At 36.8% G+C, this 20,352-nt stretch overlaps 3 protein-coding genes across 11 annotated transcripts; 2 read left to right on the top strand and 1 right to left on the bottom strand.

Annotated features, from left to right (window-relative positions):
• Nucleotides 1–312: 312 nt before the first annotated feature.
• Nucleotides 313–3,339, top strand: PBS2 (cysteine and histidine-rich domain-containing protein RAR1). The gene is made up of 5 exons (XM_007038428.3): nt 313–574; nt 1,502–1,584; nt 1,781–1,941; nt 2,622–2,839; nt 2,940–3,339. Exons 1-5 carry the CDS (start codon nt 473–475, stop codon nt 3,033–3,035), a joined length of 660 nt encoding a protein of 219 aa, XP_007038490.2. The 5' UTR covers nt 313–472; the 3' UTR covers nt 3,036–3,339.
• Nucleotides 3,340–7,085: 3,746 nt separating this feature from the next.
• On the top strand, nt 7,086–14,431 carry ERL1 (ERECTA-like 1). Of its 2 annotated transcripts, XM_007038426.3 has the most exons (27): nt 7,086–7,520; nt 8,155–8,293; nt 8,451–8,522; nt 8,612–8,683; nt 8,774–8,845; nt 8,928–8,999; nt 9,107–9,178; nt 9,420–9,491; nt 9,589–9,660; nt 9,747–9,815; nt 9,954–10,025; nt 10,138–10,209; nt 10,294–10,365; nt 10,472–10,543; nt 10,619–10,690; nt 10,778–10,849; nt 10,946–11,017; nt 11,111–11,182; nt 11,278–11,349; nt 11,430–11,501; nt 11,593–11,664; nt 11,754–11,825; nt 11,902–11,975; nt 12,080–12,208; nt 12,284–12,622; nt 12,827–13,197; nt 13,705–14,431. In XM_007038426.3, exons 1-27 carry the CDS (start codon nt 7,403–7,405, stop codon nt 14,071–14,073), a joined length of 2,976 nt encoding a protein of 991 aa, XP_007038488.3. In that variant the 5' UTR covers nt 7,086–7,402; the 3' UTR covers nt 14,074–14,431. The 2 variants fall into 2 exon arrangements, with proteins under 2 accessions (XP_007038488.3, XP_088660529.1); XM_088804403.1 differs by having other exon boundaries at nt 12,080–12,622.
• Nucleotides 14,291–19,975, bottom strand: LOC18605426 (protein TPX2). 8 transcript variants are annotated; one of them, XR_001927106.2, is made up of 18 exons: nt 19,424–19,975; nt 19,247–19,330; nt 18,840–18,999; nt 18,573–18,681; nt 18,057–18,107; nt 17,756–17,853; nt 17,577–17,655; nt 17,393–17,455; nt 17,206–17,256; nt 17,018–17,076; nt 16,704–16,782; nt 16,549–16,605; nt 16,388–16,450; nt 16,136–16,198; nt 16,002–16,046; nt 15,788–15,891; nt 15,158–15,261; nt 14,734–14,863 (listed from the first exon to the last, which is right to left on the bottom strand). XR_001927106.2 is itself a non-coding variant. In XM_018117473.2 (17 exons), exons 1-17 carry the CDS (start codon nt 19,614–19,616, stop codon nt 14,665–14,667), a joined length of 1,557 nt encoding a protein of 518 aa, XP_017972962.2. In that variant the 5' UTR covers nt 19,617–19,975; the 3' UTR covers nt 14,291–14,664. The 8 variants fall into 8 exon arrangements, 5 of the variants coding, with proteins under 5 accessions (XP_017972962.2, XP_017972963.2, XP_017972964.2 ...); XR_001927107.2 differs by having other exon boundaries at nt 14,795–14,863; nt 15,150–15,261; XR_001927108.2 differs by having other exon boundaries at nt 14,812–14,863; nt 15,180–15,261.
• Nucleotides 19,976–20,352: the final 377 nt, after the last annotated feature.

Below are 20,352 nucleotides of genomic sequence, written 5' to 3'. Positions count from 1 at the left end.
TATGAGTCCTCAAACCTAAAACCTCAATCATTTAGGGACAAAGCCTTGTTTCTACTGTGTGAACTGTGAAGTTTTATTTCCAGATGCCATCTGAGCCTATGCCCTTTATTAATTATAAATAAATAAAATAAATATTACCTTTACAAAGAAAAGCACCCTGGAAATTGTAATTTGGCTTGCGAGCCGTAGACATCATTCCTATTCCTATAGGAGGTAAAAAAACCAAAACAGAAATTTGATAAACCGTCAGGATGTTTCCACGTGGCATTCTAGAAAGGACGATGGGAAAAAGAAGAGCCAGAGCCCCACTTCGCAGAGAATTAAACGTCCCAGGTACAAACCAGAAACTCAAGAATCGAGATCCACCTTGCAAACTTTCCACTTCTTCATAGCCCCGAAAGTCCACTGAGTTGTAAAATAAAGAAAGTAAAAAATAAAAAAAAAGGGCATCGGCATCTCCAAAAAGAAAAGAATGGCAGAGCAGGCTGCTAAGCTTCGGTGCCAGCGAATCGGCTGCAACGCGACGTTCACCGAAGACGATAATCCGGAAGGTTCCTGCACATACCACGATTCGGTATGCCTTTCCTCTACCGATTCTAAATCTTTATTATATTTTTCTTGTTTTCTTTTCGGTAACTTTGGGTAGCCTGTGGTTTTATTTCTAATTTTCAGTGCGTTGCATCACTTCAATCCAACGACATGAAGTATTGACCATTTAATTGAAATGCTCAAATCAAAATTAGACCTTTCACTCAACCTCTTGTTAACCAATATTTAGTCTTGAAATGCAACAAGCTGATATGATAGGGTACACGAAGATAATTTGATTTTTTGCTTGCATAGTTTGTTCTTGGATTCTGCTAGCTACAATATCTATCTTCGCTGTTCGAACATAGTACCTTGAATAAAAAGCTACAATTAACCCTAGATTTGGTTAAAATAATGTCTCCCTTTTGTCCCCATTTTCCTTTTATGATTATAATCATGCGCTTTTTGGTTTCTAAATTATAACTTGCACAAGTTTGTGTAATCCCTCTCCCTTCCTTGCCGTTTAAGAAATGTATCCTTTGGATTTATTCAACATGTTTTGTTAAATTTGACTAAATGGCTTTTTTTTTTGCTATTCAATGTAAAAGCTTATAGTTTTAACTAATACTATTAGTTTTCGACATTGAGTGATAACGTTCAGCTTGTGTTTATCCCTTTTTTTGCCTAGTTTGTAATGATTGGGGTTGCTAATGATAGACAAGAATGAGTGTGCAGCGCCTGTCCTGAATTTTTTTAAAAGATAATGTTTGGAAATGTTATTATGTTTTGTGCATTATGCTAATTTATTTATTGTCTTGCATGTTGGCTTGGTTTCGCTGCGTGGACAAAATTATGCAATCAGGGTGTAAGTGATAATTTTTGAAAAGAAATACAGTAGTTTTTATTCTTTTTAAAATGTCACTTGCATCCTCATTTTCTGCTGATAAGGTGAACTTAAATGATGTTTTTTCAGCCTATATTTCATGATGGAATGAAAGAGTGGAGTTGCTGCAAAAAAAGAAGTCATGATTTCAGCTTATTCCTAGAAATTCCTGGGTCAGTACCTGTCTTGATTCCTTTAGGACATGAACTATCTGATTCATGCTGCCATTGTTGAGTAAGTAATATAGAAAAAGATTGAATGATTGACATCCTCCATGGATAAGGAAGTTTACTGCATCATAATTTTTATTATCTATTTGTGTCTAGTCAATATTAGTTTCTTTTAAGGTTTTTTTTTTTCATAATGCAGATGTAAGACAGGTAAGCACACAATTGAGAAACCAGTTTTGACAAAGCCAGCTGCTATTACAAAGAATCCAACTTCTACTCCTGCTTTTACTCTTGCAAGCAGCGCAACATCAAAAGAATCTTGCCCTAGGTGTCTTCAGGGTTTCTTTTGCTCGGATCATGGTATTATGATTAGCTTTTTCTTACTCAAATGATTTAGACTATCAGAGGTTTATGTCTGATTTACCATGTAAAAAAAAAAAGAAGCTTTTTTTTTGCTTTATATGATCTTAAATGAGCACAATTGCACCTTATGATCTTAGTGGGAAAAGAATTAAGATGTTATTTTATAGGTACTCCTTTTGGTTGGTCGATGTACTAAGCTCATGTGTCAAGTGGGGTAGATGATAACTGTCAGTACATCCTCTTTCTCTTATCTGTTGGAAGAGTTAATGCCATTTTGTTTTGAGCGATTGGCAAGTTTGTTTAGGTCTCTTTTTAAATTAAATATTTTAATTTGTTCTATATTGTGTGGTTTATTCCTCCAACATTTTATGTGGGTAAAGCAACATAATACTTTCCCTAAAAAGAAACTATTGGAGTCCTGAGTCCTAATCATGGTTTCTTTCAGAAGTCTGAATATTATGAATGGTTGGTTTACAAGATTTGCAGAACTTTTAGGGGTCATGTTGTTCCGGTTTGAGGTTACATTTTGCTAGTGCCAAGTGATAAATATCTGAGTGTTCTGTGCATCAGAAGTTGAAGTCATTAATTCTTTGTTGTAGTAGAGAAAATTATCGATCTCATTCAAGTATGTTGCTATACAATCATATATAGCTACTAAGCTGAAGCATGCTTTGTAGGTTCACAGCCCAAAGAACTGAACTCCACCACAGCTTCTCCAGGTGAGAGCAGTGCAAATGTTCAGGCTTCTGCTCCACCAAGGAAGAAAATTGATATAAACCAGCCTCAGACGTGCAAAAACAAGGGATGTGGTAAAGTTTTCAAAGAAAAAGATAACCATGAGATTGCATGCAGTTACCATCCTGGGCCTGCTATTTTCCATGACCGAATGAGAGGGGTATGCTGTATCTTTCATTATGATATGTTGTTATTGATTATGACGTTGTTAGCTTATCTTTTTTTTCTCCCACCATTTATTAATTATGGTCTCTTTGCAGTGGAAGTGCTGCGACATTCATGTAAAGGAATTTGACGAGTTCATGACCATTCCACCATGCGCCAAGGGGTGGCACAATGCTGATCCAGTGTCTTAGGCTATGGGGATGAGCAGGAATGAGTTCCTGTTATTTGTTAAGAGGTTTTCTCTTTCCTTTTGTCTTTTGTTTTTTCTAATGGATGTGGGGATGGTTGGTAACTTGAACATTGAGACTTCCTTCCCTCGTATGAACACACACTCTGCATTTTTAGATTCCTTACAGCAACTGTAATCTAGGATAGCATTATCACTGTGTTGGAAATGTTTATTGTACTCATCTTGCAACTAGAACATTGAGACTTGTCAATTGTGATTGCCTATTAGTATTTTATAGACATGCTGCATGTGGTTTGAGAGATAAATTCGTGTCTAATTCATGTGCCAGTTCTACCATCTGAAATTCAAAAGGTTGTGTTGTAGACTATCAAGTTTCCAATCTTCCAAGTGCCAACCTTTATTTCCAAATGGTGCTTGGCTGTGGCAGGTCTTCTCTAAGGTGACCATGGATCATTTCAGCCTTAAAAGATCGGGCTGATCAGGCCTGGACTTACAAAGATCACCAAGATAAAGTTCATGGAATCAATAATAACTTCCATGCTGCGGAATTTAAATATAATAAGATCTAATACTTTCTACTTAAATGACTCAATTACTCAAACAAACATTAAATTTGAAAGTTCAGATTAAAGAGATAAAAGATGGATATATATATATATATATGTATATATTTGGATGTCATACAAATTTAATAAGCTGGAATATGTATATGAGTAATTTATTATTACCAAACCTAAATCTAACTCGTGTCCAAGAAAGGAGCGTATACAAAAGTAATGATCACCAACAGTGGTATCACGGGTCCAATGATGGGTATAATCAATCCTTCTTAAAATCTTGGGGCCCACTCTTCCCTATACATAAGTACATGTGTATATATATATATATATAATAAATATCACTGATGTATCTCAATGTAGGTAAGGTAAGGTTCCACCCTACAATTTTCTTGTTTCTGGTCTTCTGGTTGACCCTTTGACTACTGGACCACCTCTTTTTAACTTCTTTTCCTTTCAATATCCGTAATTTATCTTCAAGGTTGCACAATTCTGGACTGTAGCTTTTGACTATGAGCTATGCCAGTCCTTTTTATTTTTGATTTTTCATTTTAATTCCAGCAAAGAATATCTTATTTAAGTGACTAATCTCATAAATCCATTAAAAAATCACTTAATGCAAATACTATATATTGCCAAAATACTATTCCCTTTTATCTAATATGTTTTTTATCAAATAAATTCAATTTTGATTATTACTTTTGAATTAAATCATAAAATTATATAATATTTTTAATTTTTCACAATTTTATTTTTAAAAATTTAATTCTTTACAATATATTTAAAAATAATCACCAAAATAAATTCGTTCGATAAAAAAACAAAAACCAATAAAATGAGAAAAAAATATTTAAGAAAAAGCAAAAGTGTATTATCGTAATACTTATTCTAATAGTTGAGCTAAGTTCAATTTTGATTTTGATTTAAAAAAAAAAAAAGCAATGGGGCCCGCCCTTATTTGCAAACGGAAAAGAAAAGAGAGAATTTTATATTTTGGTAAATTCATTTATTGGGACTTGAAATCTAAATCCTTCATCACTTTAAAAAAAAAAAAAGAGAAAAGAAATTTACTGTCTACGTGGTACTTTTATGTTGGAAAATAAGAGAGAAAACAGAATCTGGTTCAATGATTACCAATTCAAACGGGTAAAAGCAAAATGAAACAAAAATCATTCCAACACGTTAAGGAAGTTTCACCCTTCTAACGCAAAAGAAAAAACAGTAAAACCAACAAAAAAAGAAAAAAATGGGAAAAAGATACTTAATTAACCGATGCGCGTTAAAAGCTAAAATCACATCAATCCTAACTTTTGGAGACCCAATATTAAATACCCTTTTTGTGTCTCTGCACAGTGGAGGACAGGGAGGGCCCCACCTGGTTTTGTCACGCCGGCAGTACAGCTGACGGCGTGTAGCCGGCGGCACATCCGCCGGTTGCTTCCTCCTTTTAATGGCCTCAGTCACGGCTCAGCCTCAGCTATCACTTTCCAGGACCTCACACTAGGTGCTCTATTATTATGCCACGTGTCACATGTTCCTTGATGATGTGATGGTGGCCTCAGCGCCTCGTCTGCCTAAACTCACTGAAAAAGGACCTAAAAACAGTGAAACGCGTCTTCAATTTTAGGACTTGATATTAAAGATCTAACCACCGCTACATTAGTTTAATTGGATTTGAGGGTTTTCCTGTAAAATCCACCATATGACAAAAACACAAGCCCTATCTTCAGTCTTATCCAACTCGAGAGACAATCTCCCGATGCAGGTCTGGGCTTTGGAAACCAACAAAACAGGATCAGAGGGCTGGGGATATATCTTGGATTTTGAACATAAATTAGGTGGGTCCCAATCCCAATAAAGTCCCACTTGAGAACAATGTAATTGCAAATTTACATGCATTTTATTATAAAAATATGTAATATTTTAATCCAAAAAAACCAGAGTAAATAGTGGTATAAGGAAGGAGCAAGAGCAGCTTTGTACCAACCAAGTCGTTCATTGCCCAAAACCCTGCGTAGGCTGTTGGCTGCAGCTGCAGGAAAGTGGAAGGGATCCCGCTGTCGTTATTCCTTTCCAATTATTAATAAAATAAAACCTTTTCAATTATTTAATTAATAAAATAAAACCCTTAACGGAGAATGAATCTTTTGTGATAGAATATTATAAAGTTTGGCACGAGCGGCAGCGTTGCATGGATGAGGGGATTACATAAAAACGTCGACAATGGTTAGCTTTTAGGACCATAGCGAGTATCATAATCAATCCTTGAATTTCGGGTATCGCAATTATTGAGATTTCATTGTGATATTGTAGGGAAGGGGCCGAGTGGGTACTCGGTTTCTAGAGGCTAGAAAGAAGGGAGAGGACCCGATCTCCCTTGGGTAGAACTCTTGAATCTTCGGCCCTTCGGACCTACATCTAAATCTGGCTAGGATAGTTAGCCTTTTTAGCTCTTTGAGCTGGAATCATAAATGTATCCAACAAAATAATAATTCTACTCTTAAATTTTAAAATAAATATGGGTATTTATTAGTTACGGATTTGGAAACTTAATGGTAGATAGTGGTATTAAGATGAGCCAAAAGGGTCACGTCGTAGAATGTGAAGCTGCAGACTATTAAGTAAGAAATTTAAAGATTAGAAACCTTTTTCAGCCCAAGGGAGTACTTTCAAAGCAAAGGGTAGTAAAGGGGTTTCAGACCAGGCATTAGTACCTTTCCATCTGTCGTCGTTAAGTCAATTTGGCGATCCAAAAATGGGTTTTATGAAGTATTGAGATTAAACCCGAATACAAACCCAAGTAGCCAACCTGGCTTAATTCCAGTTCTTCGATAATCAATGATCTCATAAAACTTTGGCTGATACGTGAACCAGAATTTATGTTTGCAACTCTATGTCAAAAGATATGCAAATAATGAATGAAACAGGATTGTAATTACCTTAATGGTCATTGAAGATATTCCATTTAGTTAAGGTAGGAACTAAACGGGAAAAGAATCGTTAGAGGCCCCAACAAGCACTGATAATGTTTGCCTAATTCTGGATCAGGCTTGGACAAGAGGAAATAACAAGGAACATAACCGGGGGAAATAGCAAAAAGTAGGGGTTGGAACTAGCAAGATCCTTTTGAAATCGCGACCAAAACCAAAAGGTGTTGTTCCCGTATCACTGTCAAAGGCATTTAAGCTCGCCCCACCCTTAGTCCCCGCCCGTACGACAAGCTCTCTTCACTCTCTCACCCCAGTCGCGTGCGCTACAAACCTCGTTGTACCCATATTGAACGCCGCATGATTCAGCCACGCGCAGAGGCGGAGGAAGGGGAAAGAGCTAGATGAGTTGGGTAGGTTATATAGCTGTCAAGAAATGCAACCACTTTGGGAAACGGTAGTACGAATGACGGCCGCTGTCTGAATTTCTCTATCAATAAAAAATAAAAATGCTTTTTTTAAGATATTTATTAAGAGCAGTAGTAGTGAGTTTTTTTTCCTGAGAGAAGTCTCTACACGTCGCTTCACCGCCGTTTACAATGCCTTGGATAGTTTGTTGCTGTTTTTTCTGTCCTTCACAGTCTGTCTGTAGAGTAAAGAGAGAGTGTGTACTCTGTTTTTCTCTCTCTTCATAACATCTCTGTTTCAACCTTTCCTTGCAGTTCACGCTAAACGCCTGTTTTCTTCTTTCTCTGTCTGCGTAATGAACCCAAGCTTTTTAAGCTTGCTTCTTTGATATCAAAGCAGTAACTTATCCTTTCTGTTGTTTTCGTTTTTCTTCTGGGTCTTGTTTCTGGGGTTGTTCTAGTGTTGTCCGGGTGAGAATGGAAGAAGAGGTGTTGTTGGAGAGGAGGAAGAGACGAAAGGAGCTTTATGGGGGTTTAGTAATGGTGATGGTGTTTCTTGTTCTTTGTCCTATTGCTTCTTCACTCAATGACGAAGGTACCTTTTCTCTCTGGGTGATGTAGTTGGTAAATGTAGCTTTGGAGCTTTTCATTTTGTTTCTTTTGTCCATTTGGAGCTCGGTTTTCCATTTTTGGAAATTATAGTGGTTGTTTTTGCTGCTCAAAACTTTGATAAAATGTGCTTCAGAACTGAATCCTTTGGGGTTATTGGTTTCCTTTTCCGGAAATCTTTTACTGTGGTAGGCTGTGTTTTTAGCTGAAGAGCATTGTAAGTAAGGGGTTCAAACTGTAGCATTTGGTGAATATCATCTCTAAATTTTTATAAATCAGGCTACCTTTTCTTCCATCTGGAGTTAGAACGCTAAGAATTTGCCCTTAAAGTTTCCAACAATGTCTGATTGCTAAGAACTAATATTTCTCTACATTTTGGAATCATTAAATCGTTTGATAAGGCGCTTACTGGGTTTAAGTGTATCTCAACTTTCATTGTCATTAACATTAGCTGTAGTGGAAATGGAATACCTTTCGGCAAAGGGGAGTGTAGTTTTAAGCCACTAATTTGCCTGATATTAGGGAAGTCATGACCTCGATTATTATGTATTCAGTCGTTGATACTGTTATGCTCCACATCTCGCTTAAAGAAAATAATAGAAGATAAACGGTGGTTATAGGGAAGGCGTTGATGTCGATAAAGGATTCATTTAGCAATGTGGCAAATGTGTTGCTTGACTGGGATGATGTCCACAATGCTGATTTTTGTTCTTGGCGTGGTGTCTTCTGTGACAATATCAGCGTCTCTGTGGTTTCCCTGTGAGTTTCTCCTTTAATTGTAATACAAGTTCTTCCTGGTGGCAACTAGCTAGTTAACGTTATCTGTGGTTTTACTCGTTTTAGTTCCCATAGTAGGTGTTTGAACTGGGATCCTTTTGTGATTCGTTTTGGTGTGTTTTTGGATATTTGATTCAAGGAACCTGTCAAACTTGATTCTTGGTGGGGAAATTTCACCAGCCATTGGTGACTTGAAGAATCTGCAGTCCATGTATGTCTTCTCTCTGTATATTTCAGTTCTAGGCGTTACGGTAGCTTGCTCATATTCTTATGGGCGTTTTATTTAATCTAATGTGGCAGAGATTTGGAGGGGAACAAATTGACCGGACAAATCCCAGATGAGATTGGAAATTGTGGCTCTCTTGTTCACCTGTAACTCCTCAATGGACCATGGTTCTTAAGTTGATTTGCATGATTTCCTTCTTTGGGTTTTTTTCATGATTTATGTACTGCATAACCCAGGGATTTGTCTGACAATCTGCTTTATGGGGACATACCTTTCTCCATATCTAAGCTCAAGCAGCTTGAATTTTTGTAAGTTTGTTTTCTTCCCTGTTTTATTTCAGTTAACGTATTTAGTTGTTCCTAGTAGACGAAGTTCGATCCCTTCATTCAGGAATTTGAAGAACAATCAGTTAACAGGCCCTATTCCTTCAACATTAACCCAGATTCCTTACTTGAAAATTCTGTGAGTTCCATTAAGTTCTTCTATCACTCTGGATGATAATCTTAGCAGCTTTGCGCAGTTGACAAACTTGCTAATAGTTTCTTCTGGATTTTGTGATGTCCTTTCAGTGATTTAGCAAGAAACCAGCTTACAGGAGAGATTCCCAGGCTAATTTATTGGAATGAAGTCTTGCAGTATCTGTAAGTGCTGCTGCCATAGTTGTATCTGATTCCGCATCATGTCACTGGCTTCCTTTGTGTAGTTACTGAAATGTTTGCGTCACAGTGAAACCCTGTAACGATTATTATTGCTTTATTACTATGTCCTGGGATGTTGGTGTGACCATCTACAAGAATGATTTGTTGCATAATATTCAAGTTGAAATTTGAGGTCCATTTGAAGTCTTGCTTATCCTCATGTCCTATGGGATACCTTTTACAGTGGATTGCGGGGCAATAAGTTGACTGGAACTCTTTCTTCTGATATGTGTCAATTGACTGGCCTGTGGTATTTGTAAGTTCTTGTGATTTGATTGTGCAGTATCTTTTTTTTGTTTTTAATTTTTCCGTTAGTTTTTCTGATGTAAATGGCTTAAAATATTGTTTTTCAGTGATGTCAGAGGAAACGATTTAACTGGTAGAATCCCGGACAACATCGGTAACTGCACAAGCTTTGAGATATTGTAAGTTGCGTGCCTCTGATGACTTGAGTTGTTTGTTTCAATGTAATTGTCTTCATTTTTAAAACTCTGTTGATTGGCAATTTTAGGGACATCTCTTATAATCAGATTACTGGGGAGATACCATATAATATTGGTTTCCTCCAAGTTGCGACATTGTGAGTTTCTTTTTAAAGCTTATGCATTGTCATTATTTTTGTTATTGTGAATTTGTTGTAGATGTGTAAAGCTTCTAGATTATTCAGGTTGGGAATCTGTATAGTGTATCCAAATCTAAATAGGATTACTGATGATAGGTCACTTCAAGGAAATAAGCTTACAGGGAAAATCCCTGAGGTGATTGGTTTAATGCAGGCCCTTGCGGTATTGTAAGTATTCCATCTTCCAAAATCTGAATAAAACTGTGTTCCCTAATAGCTTCTGTTTGAGGTATGTGGTATTAGGTGGTAGATACATTGTCTGATTGTTTTGATTTTCCAGGGATTTGAGTGAGAATGAGCTAGTTGGGCCTATTCCATCAATACTTGGCAATTTATCGTACACTGGAAAATTGTGAGTTATTGTTGCTGATGTGCTTAAATGAGCTTATATTTACTTTTGTGTTGTTTTACCTTATATATATGTTTGCTGAGGTAGGTACCTCCATGGAAACAAGCTTACTGGTCCAATTCCACCAGAACTGGGAAATATGTCAAAACTTAGCTATCTGTGAGTTGCAGTCCCCTTTAATTTAAAGTTATTGTAGCCATATATGTGCAGCACTCACTCATGAGATATGTTTATGGGACATGTCACTTATCTAATTATTCTGCAGACAATTGAATGACAACCAGCTAGTTGGTACAATCCCTGCTGAACTTGGGAAGCTGGTGCAGTTGTTTGAATTGTAAGTTTTTATTACTTTGCATTGCATATTCTTATTTTTTGCAGTTATTTATTCAGTTTGTCACTATTTTATCAGGAATCTTGCCAACAATTACTTGGAAGGACCCATTCCACATAACATCAGCTCCTGCACGGCCCTGAATCAGTTGTAAGAATATCTGTTGAATGTCTGAACGTTTCTGTGTTTTTTGTTTAAATCTTGAAACTGACTGAGCTGGGTGTATTTGTGTTTAAGCAATGTGCATGGTAATCGCCTTAATGGGTCTATTCCATTGGGTTTCCGGACTCTAGAGAGCTTAACTTATCTGTAAGTTTCTAATGTGGTGATGAATTTTGAAGTATTTATTTGTCAGTAATCAACAAGTGATCTAATTAGTGGGTTAATCACATGTTGGACGTCAAGAAATCTATCCATGAATGATTTCAAAGGCCAGATACCTATTGAACTGGGGCATATCATCAACCTAGATACATTGTATGTGTTTTGTAACTTCACTGTTTTTTTTTTTTTTTAAGGGAAGAGTCTTGTTTTTCGAAGTTGATTTCTGAGTTACTGTTGTTTTTTCAGGGATCTATCTGGCAATAAATTTTCAGGAGCTATTCCAGCTTCCATCGGTGATCTAGAGCATCTTCTTACCTTGTGAGCAAATTACTGATCTGTTTTTTTTTAACAAACCTTATTATTGCTATTTTTTTCCAATGGTATGGTAGCTTTATTTGTTATTACACTTTTAGGAATTTGAGTAGCAATGAACTCAATGGACCTCTACCTGCTGAGTGTGGGAATCTCAGAAGCATACAAATCATGTAAGCTTATTTTGTGGCTTTAAGGCTGTGGTGAATTTGTGGTTGTTAACTCTCATTAACTCTTTTCTTTTCCATTGCAGGGATCTCTCTTTTAATAGCCTCTGTGGCAACATTCCTGCAGAATTGGGTCAGTTGCAAAATATTGTTTCTCTGTAAGTTAATGTCTCATGCTTGATGAAGAATTTAAAGTTTGGTAGTTATTGTTTGTGAAGCCACTAATGCCGTTACTTGATTTTATGGAAGAATATTAAACAACAACAAGCTGCAAGGTGAAATCCCAGAGCAGCTGACTAATTGTTTCAGTCTTGCTAACTTGTAAGATTTTTCTCTATTTCTCTTCCATCTTGAGTTCATGTGCACATAGATTGAGACTTGTTTCTGAATGTCTACACTAATGCACCCAGGAATGTTTCTTATAACAACTTATCTGGCATCATACCTCCCATAAGAAACTTCAGCAGATTTTCATCGGATAGGTATGCTAGTATATTCTATGCCTTGTTTACAACTGTCTCAAATTGTCTCGCATATTGATTTATATACGGCCATCAGCTTCATTGGAAATCCATTGCTATGCGGCAATTGGCTTGGATCGATATGTGGCCCCTCTCTGCCAAAGTCTAGAGGTATCAACCTAATCTTTTTGGGATTTTTGTCAGGTACTTGTGATGTTATTGGGTCCAGTTGGAATATTTTCTCAGTAATTTTCTTGCTCTCTGTTCTCCAACAGTTTTCTCCAGGGCTGCAGTTGTTTGTATGACTTTGGGCTTCATCACATTGGTAGCTATGATTATTGTTGCAATTTACAAGTCCAACCAACAGAAGCAAATGATGAAGGGACCTATGAAAACTGTGGAAGGCATGTGTATCTTAACATTGACCAATGTACACTTTCATATTTCTGCAAATCTCAAGTCCTTTTTTGTTCTCTCAGGTCCACCGAAGCTAGTAGTTCTCCACATGGATATGGCAATTCATACCTTTGATGATATAATGAGATTCACCGAGAACTTGAGTGATAAATATATCATTGGGTATGGTGCTTCTAGCACAGTTTATAAATGTATGTTGAAAAATTCCCGACCAATTGCGATTAAGCGACTCTACAATCAGTGTCCACACAACTTGAGGGAGTTTGAGACTGAACTTGAAACCATAGGCAGCATCAGACATAGGAACATTGTCAGCTTGCATGGCTACTCGTTATCTCCATATGGGAACCTCCTTTTTTATGATTATATGGAGAATGGCTCTCTTTGGGATCTTTTGCATGGTTAGTAGTCGTGCGTTAAGCTTCCTTTTTTATCTACCCTATTGTTGATATAGAGTACTTGTGTAATTTTTGGTTTTTGAAATTTAGTGTCAAATTAAATATTTCATTGCTGCTTCTTTTACTATTGTTTTTAATAATGTAAGTTTTGACTATCTTATACTGTGTAACAAATAATACTGATTCATGTGAGTTTACATGGGACAGGGCCATCAAAAAAAGTAAAACTTGATTGGGAAACAAGGTTAAAAGTTGCCGTTGGAGCAGCTCAGGGGCTTGCCTATCTTCACCATGATTGCAACCCTCGAATTATTCACAGGGATGTTAAGTCCTCAAATATTCTGCTTGACGAGAATTTTGAGGCTCATCTATCTGATTTTGGGATTGCTAAATGCATACCAACGACAAAGACCCATGCCTCTACTTATGTTCTGGGAACCATCGGCTATATTGACCCAGAATATGCCCGTACCTCTCGACTTAATGAAAAATCAGATGTTTATAGCTTTGGCATTGTTCTTTTGGAGCTTCTGACAGGGAAAAAGGCTGTGGACAATGAATCAAACTTGCATCAACTGGTGAGTTATATTACTTATCATGTTAAATCAATTATTTCTGAATAGATGCTTGAAAGCTTTACTGACTGTTATAAGTTTGGCCTGAGCCAAGTGCAAAGCCTTAAATATAATAATTAATTTCTGCTTTACAATGCTCTATTGGCTGTTTTGATTAAAGTGGTCTGAATGAGCATCTATGCAATTTTTCATTGTGTGCGTGTATGGAACTTTACTGATGTATTTTTAATTTTGAAGGAGTTATGGCTCATTAAGATGATAGTAATCTTCTCTTCGAATCTCCATGAGACAGGAGTAATCTTTTGTGGTTGGCGCTTACTTAGCTTTTTAGTTATCTGGTCCTTTTCAAACCGCATGATAGCTGACATTGAATTATGGTTTTTTCCTTGAAAAAAATTCGATACTTGACTGTCTTAGCTTGTCGGTTGTGATAGATACTGTTAAACATAAAACATCAACAAAGTCTTTTTTTCCAAGTTAACAATATTTTGCCTGTTCATTGTTGTTCAGATACTGTCAAAGGCTGATGATAATACCGTGATGGAAGCTGTTGATCCAGAAGTCTCAATTACATGCATGGATTTATCCCATGTCAGAAAAACCTTCCAACTTGCTTTGCTGTGCACAAAGCGACACCCTTCTGAGAGACCTACCATGCACGAGGTTGCCAGGGTTTTGGTCTCCCTACTTCCAGCTCCTCCTACTAAATTATCATCAGCACCTCCCAAGTCCATTGACTATTCTCAATTTGTCATTGGCAAAGGTCAGAAGCGATTGCAATTGGAGCAGCAACAGCCGCAAGTTGAGCAGGAGACCAACTCATCTGATGCTCAGTGGTTTGTTCGGTTTCGGGAAGTCATATCTAAGAACACCCTTTAAAGCCATCTTTGTTTTTAATTCGAGAGGAGGAAGACATAGAGAGGGTAATGAGATATAACCCCAGGTTTTGGTTTGAAGGGGCTATTTTTGGTACCCAGATGGTGTGAAATATGATCATAGGTCCCACCAATGTGGGTTTTTTATTTTTTGGATATTTCATTAGAGACCCATCCGGTTATGAGGCGCTGATCCTTTATGCACCCTTTTGCACAAGCGATTTGAGAAATTCGTAGAAGTTATCTATTTTGTTCCGTTAAGTCAATATGTAAAAGTACAGTGCAAGCTTTTTATGTGGCTCAGGACTCATGGATCACTCATCATCACCTCATAATGCATCATATGGTGAAATGCTTTCTGCCACCGATAACTCTTTTCCTTTGTAACTTCAATTGCTTTGGCTGTGAATAGTGTTCTCAAACCTTTTGTAAGCCATCTCCTAAATCCTGATGGTTGAGGCTGTATGGATTCTGTTTTCATGTTCACGATCTAGCAATTTTGCCACGAGCTACAGCCCCTCCTATGAATTTGATAATTTGACAAAATCTATCTGCGGCCTATGTGCTCATATAGTCATAGACATGGCTGTCTGAGTCAATGGCGGTCCAAATTTGGGGAGGAAGTAAGTGGATTTGGTTTTGCTTGTGTTCCGTACTTCATTGTGCGTTCACTTCCAAATTTTCCAGCAGAGACTCGAAACTCGAAGCCCATGCATTTCTCTATTGGGTGGGTGGGGCGGGTATCCAAACTGGAAAGAAAGAAACTCTCGGTGTTGTATTCGTTTGACTTTTGCCTGCAAATTCGCAATAATGAGAGATTCTCTGAATCGACAGTCCAGGAGTACATATTTTACAAGTCTACTCCAATTCGACATCTAGACAAACGAAGCAAACAGTGAGGAACATTACAGCTTTTAAAGTGAATACATTATGGTTGACAGTTACATTTGCTATGCGGCAGCAACTTTTTACCCGGAAAACAAGACAAAAGCTAACTAATTTAAAAAATATTGCTATTCTTCAAAATCATTTTCTTTTAAGGGAATAAATACCACCCCATTATTAAAAGAAGTAACCTACTTTCTCACCAAAAATGAGCAGGCGGCGTACCCCAATAATTTGTACGGCAAGAAGGACAAATGTGACCACCAAACCGACTGAGGACTTTCAGGTTATGTCCAATCTCAGGCTCCTGTCACAAGAGCCGTTGAGAATATTATCCAACTATATGCAAGAAATTATGATGCTCTTGTTTTGATTAAATGCTGTATTCTGGGAAAATTTCATTGATCCTACATACTATTATCCATGAGAATGTGTACATATCAATTATAAACAAAAATGTCAGACCCATGTAAATGCTGGCTCAAAATGGTGTAGTTGAGAGTGATGGAGAGAAAGATGATCTGCTTTTAACAATAACTCGGAGCAGACCTGGGCTAACGGCAGGCCAGTTTTTTTTTTCCCCAAAACAGAACAAAATTTTTTAACAGGCTGGTTGGGCTTGTTTCTGGATTCCATCTAGCTTAACTAGAAACACCGGCATAACGTTTAACCAACACAGCCATTAATCTCAAATGAATACTGGCAAAAGTTCAACAGGGCAGAACCAGGAGTTTATAGGACAAAGAGAAGAGAATCAATAGATGAAAGTCACTTATAAAAGTGGGCAAAGATCAATCAATGTCAAATCCGACAAGGTTTGAAATTGGTGTTACCTGTTAACGTTCAGTTGTCGGCCAATTTCGATAGTCCTGTCATTCCTACATTGATACTCCATCCCTCCAATCCTTTGTAAATTTTCTTTGCCCACATTTATAATCTACAAGGTGGATGTTTTAAAACTATAATCAATGCAAAAATCGGAAACAGACATATCAAATTAGTTCAGCCCCGTGTTCTAGTGGTGCCTGTAAACTGTGGGCAATGTACCTGACATTGCAGAAGGAAAGGAACTGTTTCATTCTCTTTAAATCCCTTAATTCAACAAGAAGAAATCTTGTATTAATAAGAATACAATGCACAGACATGTTTTAGGTTTCAATCAGAAGTTTGAAGGGACCGACCTCTGAAAAAACCATTTTTGCTCGAGATTTTTCGCCAGAATGTACTTCAGATGACAAGGAGAGCTGAATACCGTATCAAGCAAGAGAGTAGTGAATTAAATGCACCCAAACCAAGAACAAATTGAGCAATTCCATTAAGGATGGTTAAGATGTGAATTATTCTGAAATTCTTTAAATGGTTCATTTAGAAGCCTCCTAAATAAGGCTATAGGTGGCTTCTGAATAAAGCTCCAAAAAATTAACATGTAATACCTTATTCAATAATTCTATTGGTGGTTCATCAGGAAGCCTCCTGTTTGCTAAAATCTTGAATTCCTAGAGAAAGTACAAGCTCTATTGGTGTTAATAGAGAAAAAATGTCTGAATAACAAATGCAAACATATAACTGCACCCAAGGAGTTGTGGTAAATTACCATTGGGGCTGTCGTTTCCTTCTGCAGGACACCAGTTTGCCCTATGCTTGACATTATCTGGAAAACCCAACAAAATGGTTCCATATGTGATAAGTATTTTAAAAAATCAATCTCTATAACAAATTAACAAAAAACCACCAAGATATTTGCAGAACCTTCTTATTAAGAGGGCAAGCTTTAAATTTATTAACAGCTTCAAATTTCTCTTCCTTTAATGCATTGACAGAGTTGAAGCTGTGCACAAAAACCAAGGAAAAAATAACCACTTCAGCAAGCAATTGAAATAATCTGAAGGGATATATACTGAAACGTTTAAGAATACATGTATTAAGAGAATAACCATGAATTTGGCTATTAACCAAGTGATTATTCACCAGTCACCACAAGAGAAAAAGAATATCAAGTGTTGGAGGAATGAAAGCTTTGAAGAACAAAAACAGACTGATGCTAAAAGTCAAAGCCCTCTTACCTTCTGAGGCCAGTTTTTTCATTTCTTGAAGTTGAAATATAATTAGGGAGTTTCATTGCCTGGAGCGAGGAAACTATTAGCTCCCAACAATAAAAAAATGTAATGATAGGTACTGGAAGCCGAACAGGCTTAAAACTTGAGAGAACACTTAACATGAGAGCTATATAAATAAAATCTTAATAACCCACACTGTTAGATGCATGCTGCCTGGCTCTCTCTGATGTCCTCAGGTGAAATAACTAAGAGCAATGAAACAAAGTAAAATCTGTGTCATAGAGTTATCCATAAAAGTTATCAAGGCATTTCTCTAGACAATTACAAGAAAGGTATTCATAAGTGGAGACAAACTAGTAAGTTACTGTAAACAGCAATTACCTGAAACTCCGGTCGCTGAGGGAGGCTTTTCTTGGGAAGGGGCAATGAAGGAGCCTCAAGAATCTATCAAGCCCAGAGAAATCAGAGATTACACATTCAACATCAAACATACCTTAAACTTCTCTAAAATTAATGTTCGAACAAAGTTGGAGAAAAACAAATTTTATGCACTGGAAGTACCAACTTTTCTGTTTAAGGGGAGTGCTTTAAAGAAATGAGCATGTGATTTTGCATTTTCATCTGACTCTGTCTTTATTTTAGACCTGAAATTGATAACATATGCCCTTTCAGATTAGTAGGCAAAACACAATAATTTGATCTCAAGATGAATGACAAAGGAATATGATAGGAAGTCAATACTACCTACGTCTTTGAGCCCTTCTTGCTGTTTGTAACTCCAGTTCTCTAGGAATTGTAACTTTAGGTTTAGCACGTACCGAGTTGCCATCAAGGGATCGGACCTGGATAACAAACTAAAAGTTGTTAAAAAACTTCACAAACAATGCTGATAATGTTGGCTTGATCTTTATTACATATTTACAGTACCAGCAAACATGCACATACAATAAAGACGTGTTAGAATAAGCCATCGATAATCACCAACAAAAAATTTACTCTTGAATATTAGTCTAGCGATGGACAAATACTTCCTTCTCTAACTTACGGTTTTAGGTTTCTTGTGCACGAAAAGAGCTTGATGCGACAAGTTAGCTACCTGCTTTGCAAAAATATAAGAATGGATTATAAAATGTTTAGTAGGGCCACAATCCAAAGTTTTTTGAGCTATATGAGCATTTTCAAATAAAACAAAAGCAAGAATGATGAAAAGAACATGAAATCTCAAATAAACAGTCAAAGCAGAACATGGAGTATGCCATGCAATATACAACTAAGAAGCAAGAAAAGAGAAAGAAATAACACAATCATAAGCCAAATCACCGCTTGAGTTACAAAATACTCTTGCCCCCAACACATTACTGGAGGGATCCTGCTTCCTGGAATCCTTAATTTCTTTTTTAAACATCACATGGAAAATTATAGCAGGGAAACTCACACATTCTCACATATGAATGATGATTGGTCTGGCTCTATAAAGCTAATGAACCAGAGAAACTCTTTGAACCACAATACAGGGAAAATGAGGTCCAATCATACTATCAAATAAAATAATTGATTGCACCTTGCATAGGTAACCAGCTCCCAGCTTTTGTCTTTTGGTAGCATCGCCTTCAGTCACAGAAGAACTCTTCGTACTCTTATCATCAAGTCTGTCTAAAAACTTTCGAAACCTGTGAAGTTGAGGAATTAACACATAAAGACCTTTTGATTCATCATTTCAATAGAGAATGAACCCCTGAATTTGGGGCCAGAATTTTATATGAAAACAGAGCATTAAGTTTTAACTACCAATTTCATCATTCAAATGGTAACTACAATAGAGTAACACCTTCTATGAAGCTGGGTAAAATGAACCGCTCGAGATTGGTTTTGCTTGGCTAAGTAACTTGCTGTCGGTTTCATCAAAGTCGAATTCCTAGATAGAGATGACTTGACCCGAGACTCGGTTTTAGCCCTCAGATTATCTTCATTAAAGCAATTGCACACTTCTAGTCCACAAGTAAAAAGAGAAGAAATAAGATCAAAAGAATATTAGTACATATTGTAGGTTCTTTTCCTTCATCGAACAAACTTTTCTCAGATTTTCAAAAAATATAGTTAGAAAATAATAACCGTAGTCAAATCTATCAATTGGTGCTGCCAAGTTAAACAAAAGTTATAAAGAAATGCACCGATTAGAAAATTGAGATGCTAATCAGAAATTTTAAAAAGAAAATGATAAAGAGAAGAATGTACCTCTATCATCATAATCTACTGAACCATTGCTAAATTCTTCATCCCCATCAACATCATATCTCCACTTCAACTTTATTACAAAAGCTGGAAAATTAATAAACCATACGAAATTCTTATTAAAGTTTACTACTACTATAGAAGGCTTTTTGATTGCATAATGATTAGGAAGAGGCTTACGCGAAGGCGGATAGCTTCCAGCTGACTCGAACCAGAGCTCGGCTTCTTTAGCCTCCCAGTATCTTTCTGGCCGACTGAAATCGTAGCATTGCGGTGCATCAAACTCGTATTTGATATCAAAAAATTCTTCCGCCTCACTCGGTTCTTCGATGGAAAAGAATTCCTCCATTTGTTCACCAATTTGATCATCCATTTTTCACCTAAATTTCCTTTGCAAGTCCACGTTTCAAGTTGCAACCATTTTCATTTTTCCTGCTATCTTGTTTATCTAATCTTGAAATTTTTACTTTCTTTTTCCGTCTTTTCTAATGGAGCGTGTTTATTTGTTTTGTTGTTTTATGCAAACAAACCAACCAGACAAACAACAACAACAATGTGAACCACTTTCTCTCTCGAACTTGCTCCGAAATTGAGAGAGAAAGTCCCAAATGTTTCAAAATTCCATTGGATTGGTTTTCCCCCCTCCCCTCTCTCTCTCTCTCTCTCTCTCTAAAAACTGAGAGGAAACTAGAAAACAAAAAATGATTGATTGGGTGAAGCCCTAATTTCTATGAAAAGTAAAAGAGAGGGGAGATTTTTGTTTGGATCATTCGATTTTGTGTATCGAAGTGAACGGCGACAATTTCGTTCGACGAATGACGTGAAATGGAGGGAAGGAAACAGGGAAAACCAATATTCCTTTTTTATACAAGCCTCCAAAATTTTGAATTGGTGGGGTCCGATGGGCGGAATCTGTTAAAATAATTTGGTGGATAATGTTGTTTACGCAATTTCGTATCGGATCACAATTACAATCGATACCCTTTCGTATGGTAGGATTGAATTTACAATTGAAGTACAAATCTGTCATTGTCGACTATATTGATGCGAGGACAAAGTGTCCCTAGTCCTTTCCGAAAATTTGAACTGACAAATGGTATTTCTGTGAG

Source organism: Theobroma cacao, chromosome 3 (genome assembly GCF_053813885.1).
Source record: "Theobroma cacao isolate CCN51 chromosome 3, ASM5381388v1, whole genome shotgun sequence".
Taxonomy (NCBI): Eukaryota; Viridiplantae; Streptophyta; class Magnoliopsida; order Malvales; family Malvaceae; genus Theobroma; species Theobroma cacao.
The sequence above is the reverse complement of the archived record's forward strand: the minus strand, read 5'-3'. Positions and strand labels throughout refer to the sequence as shown.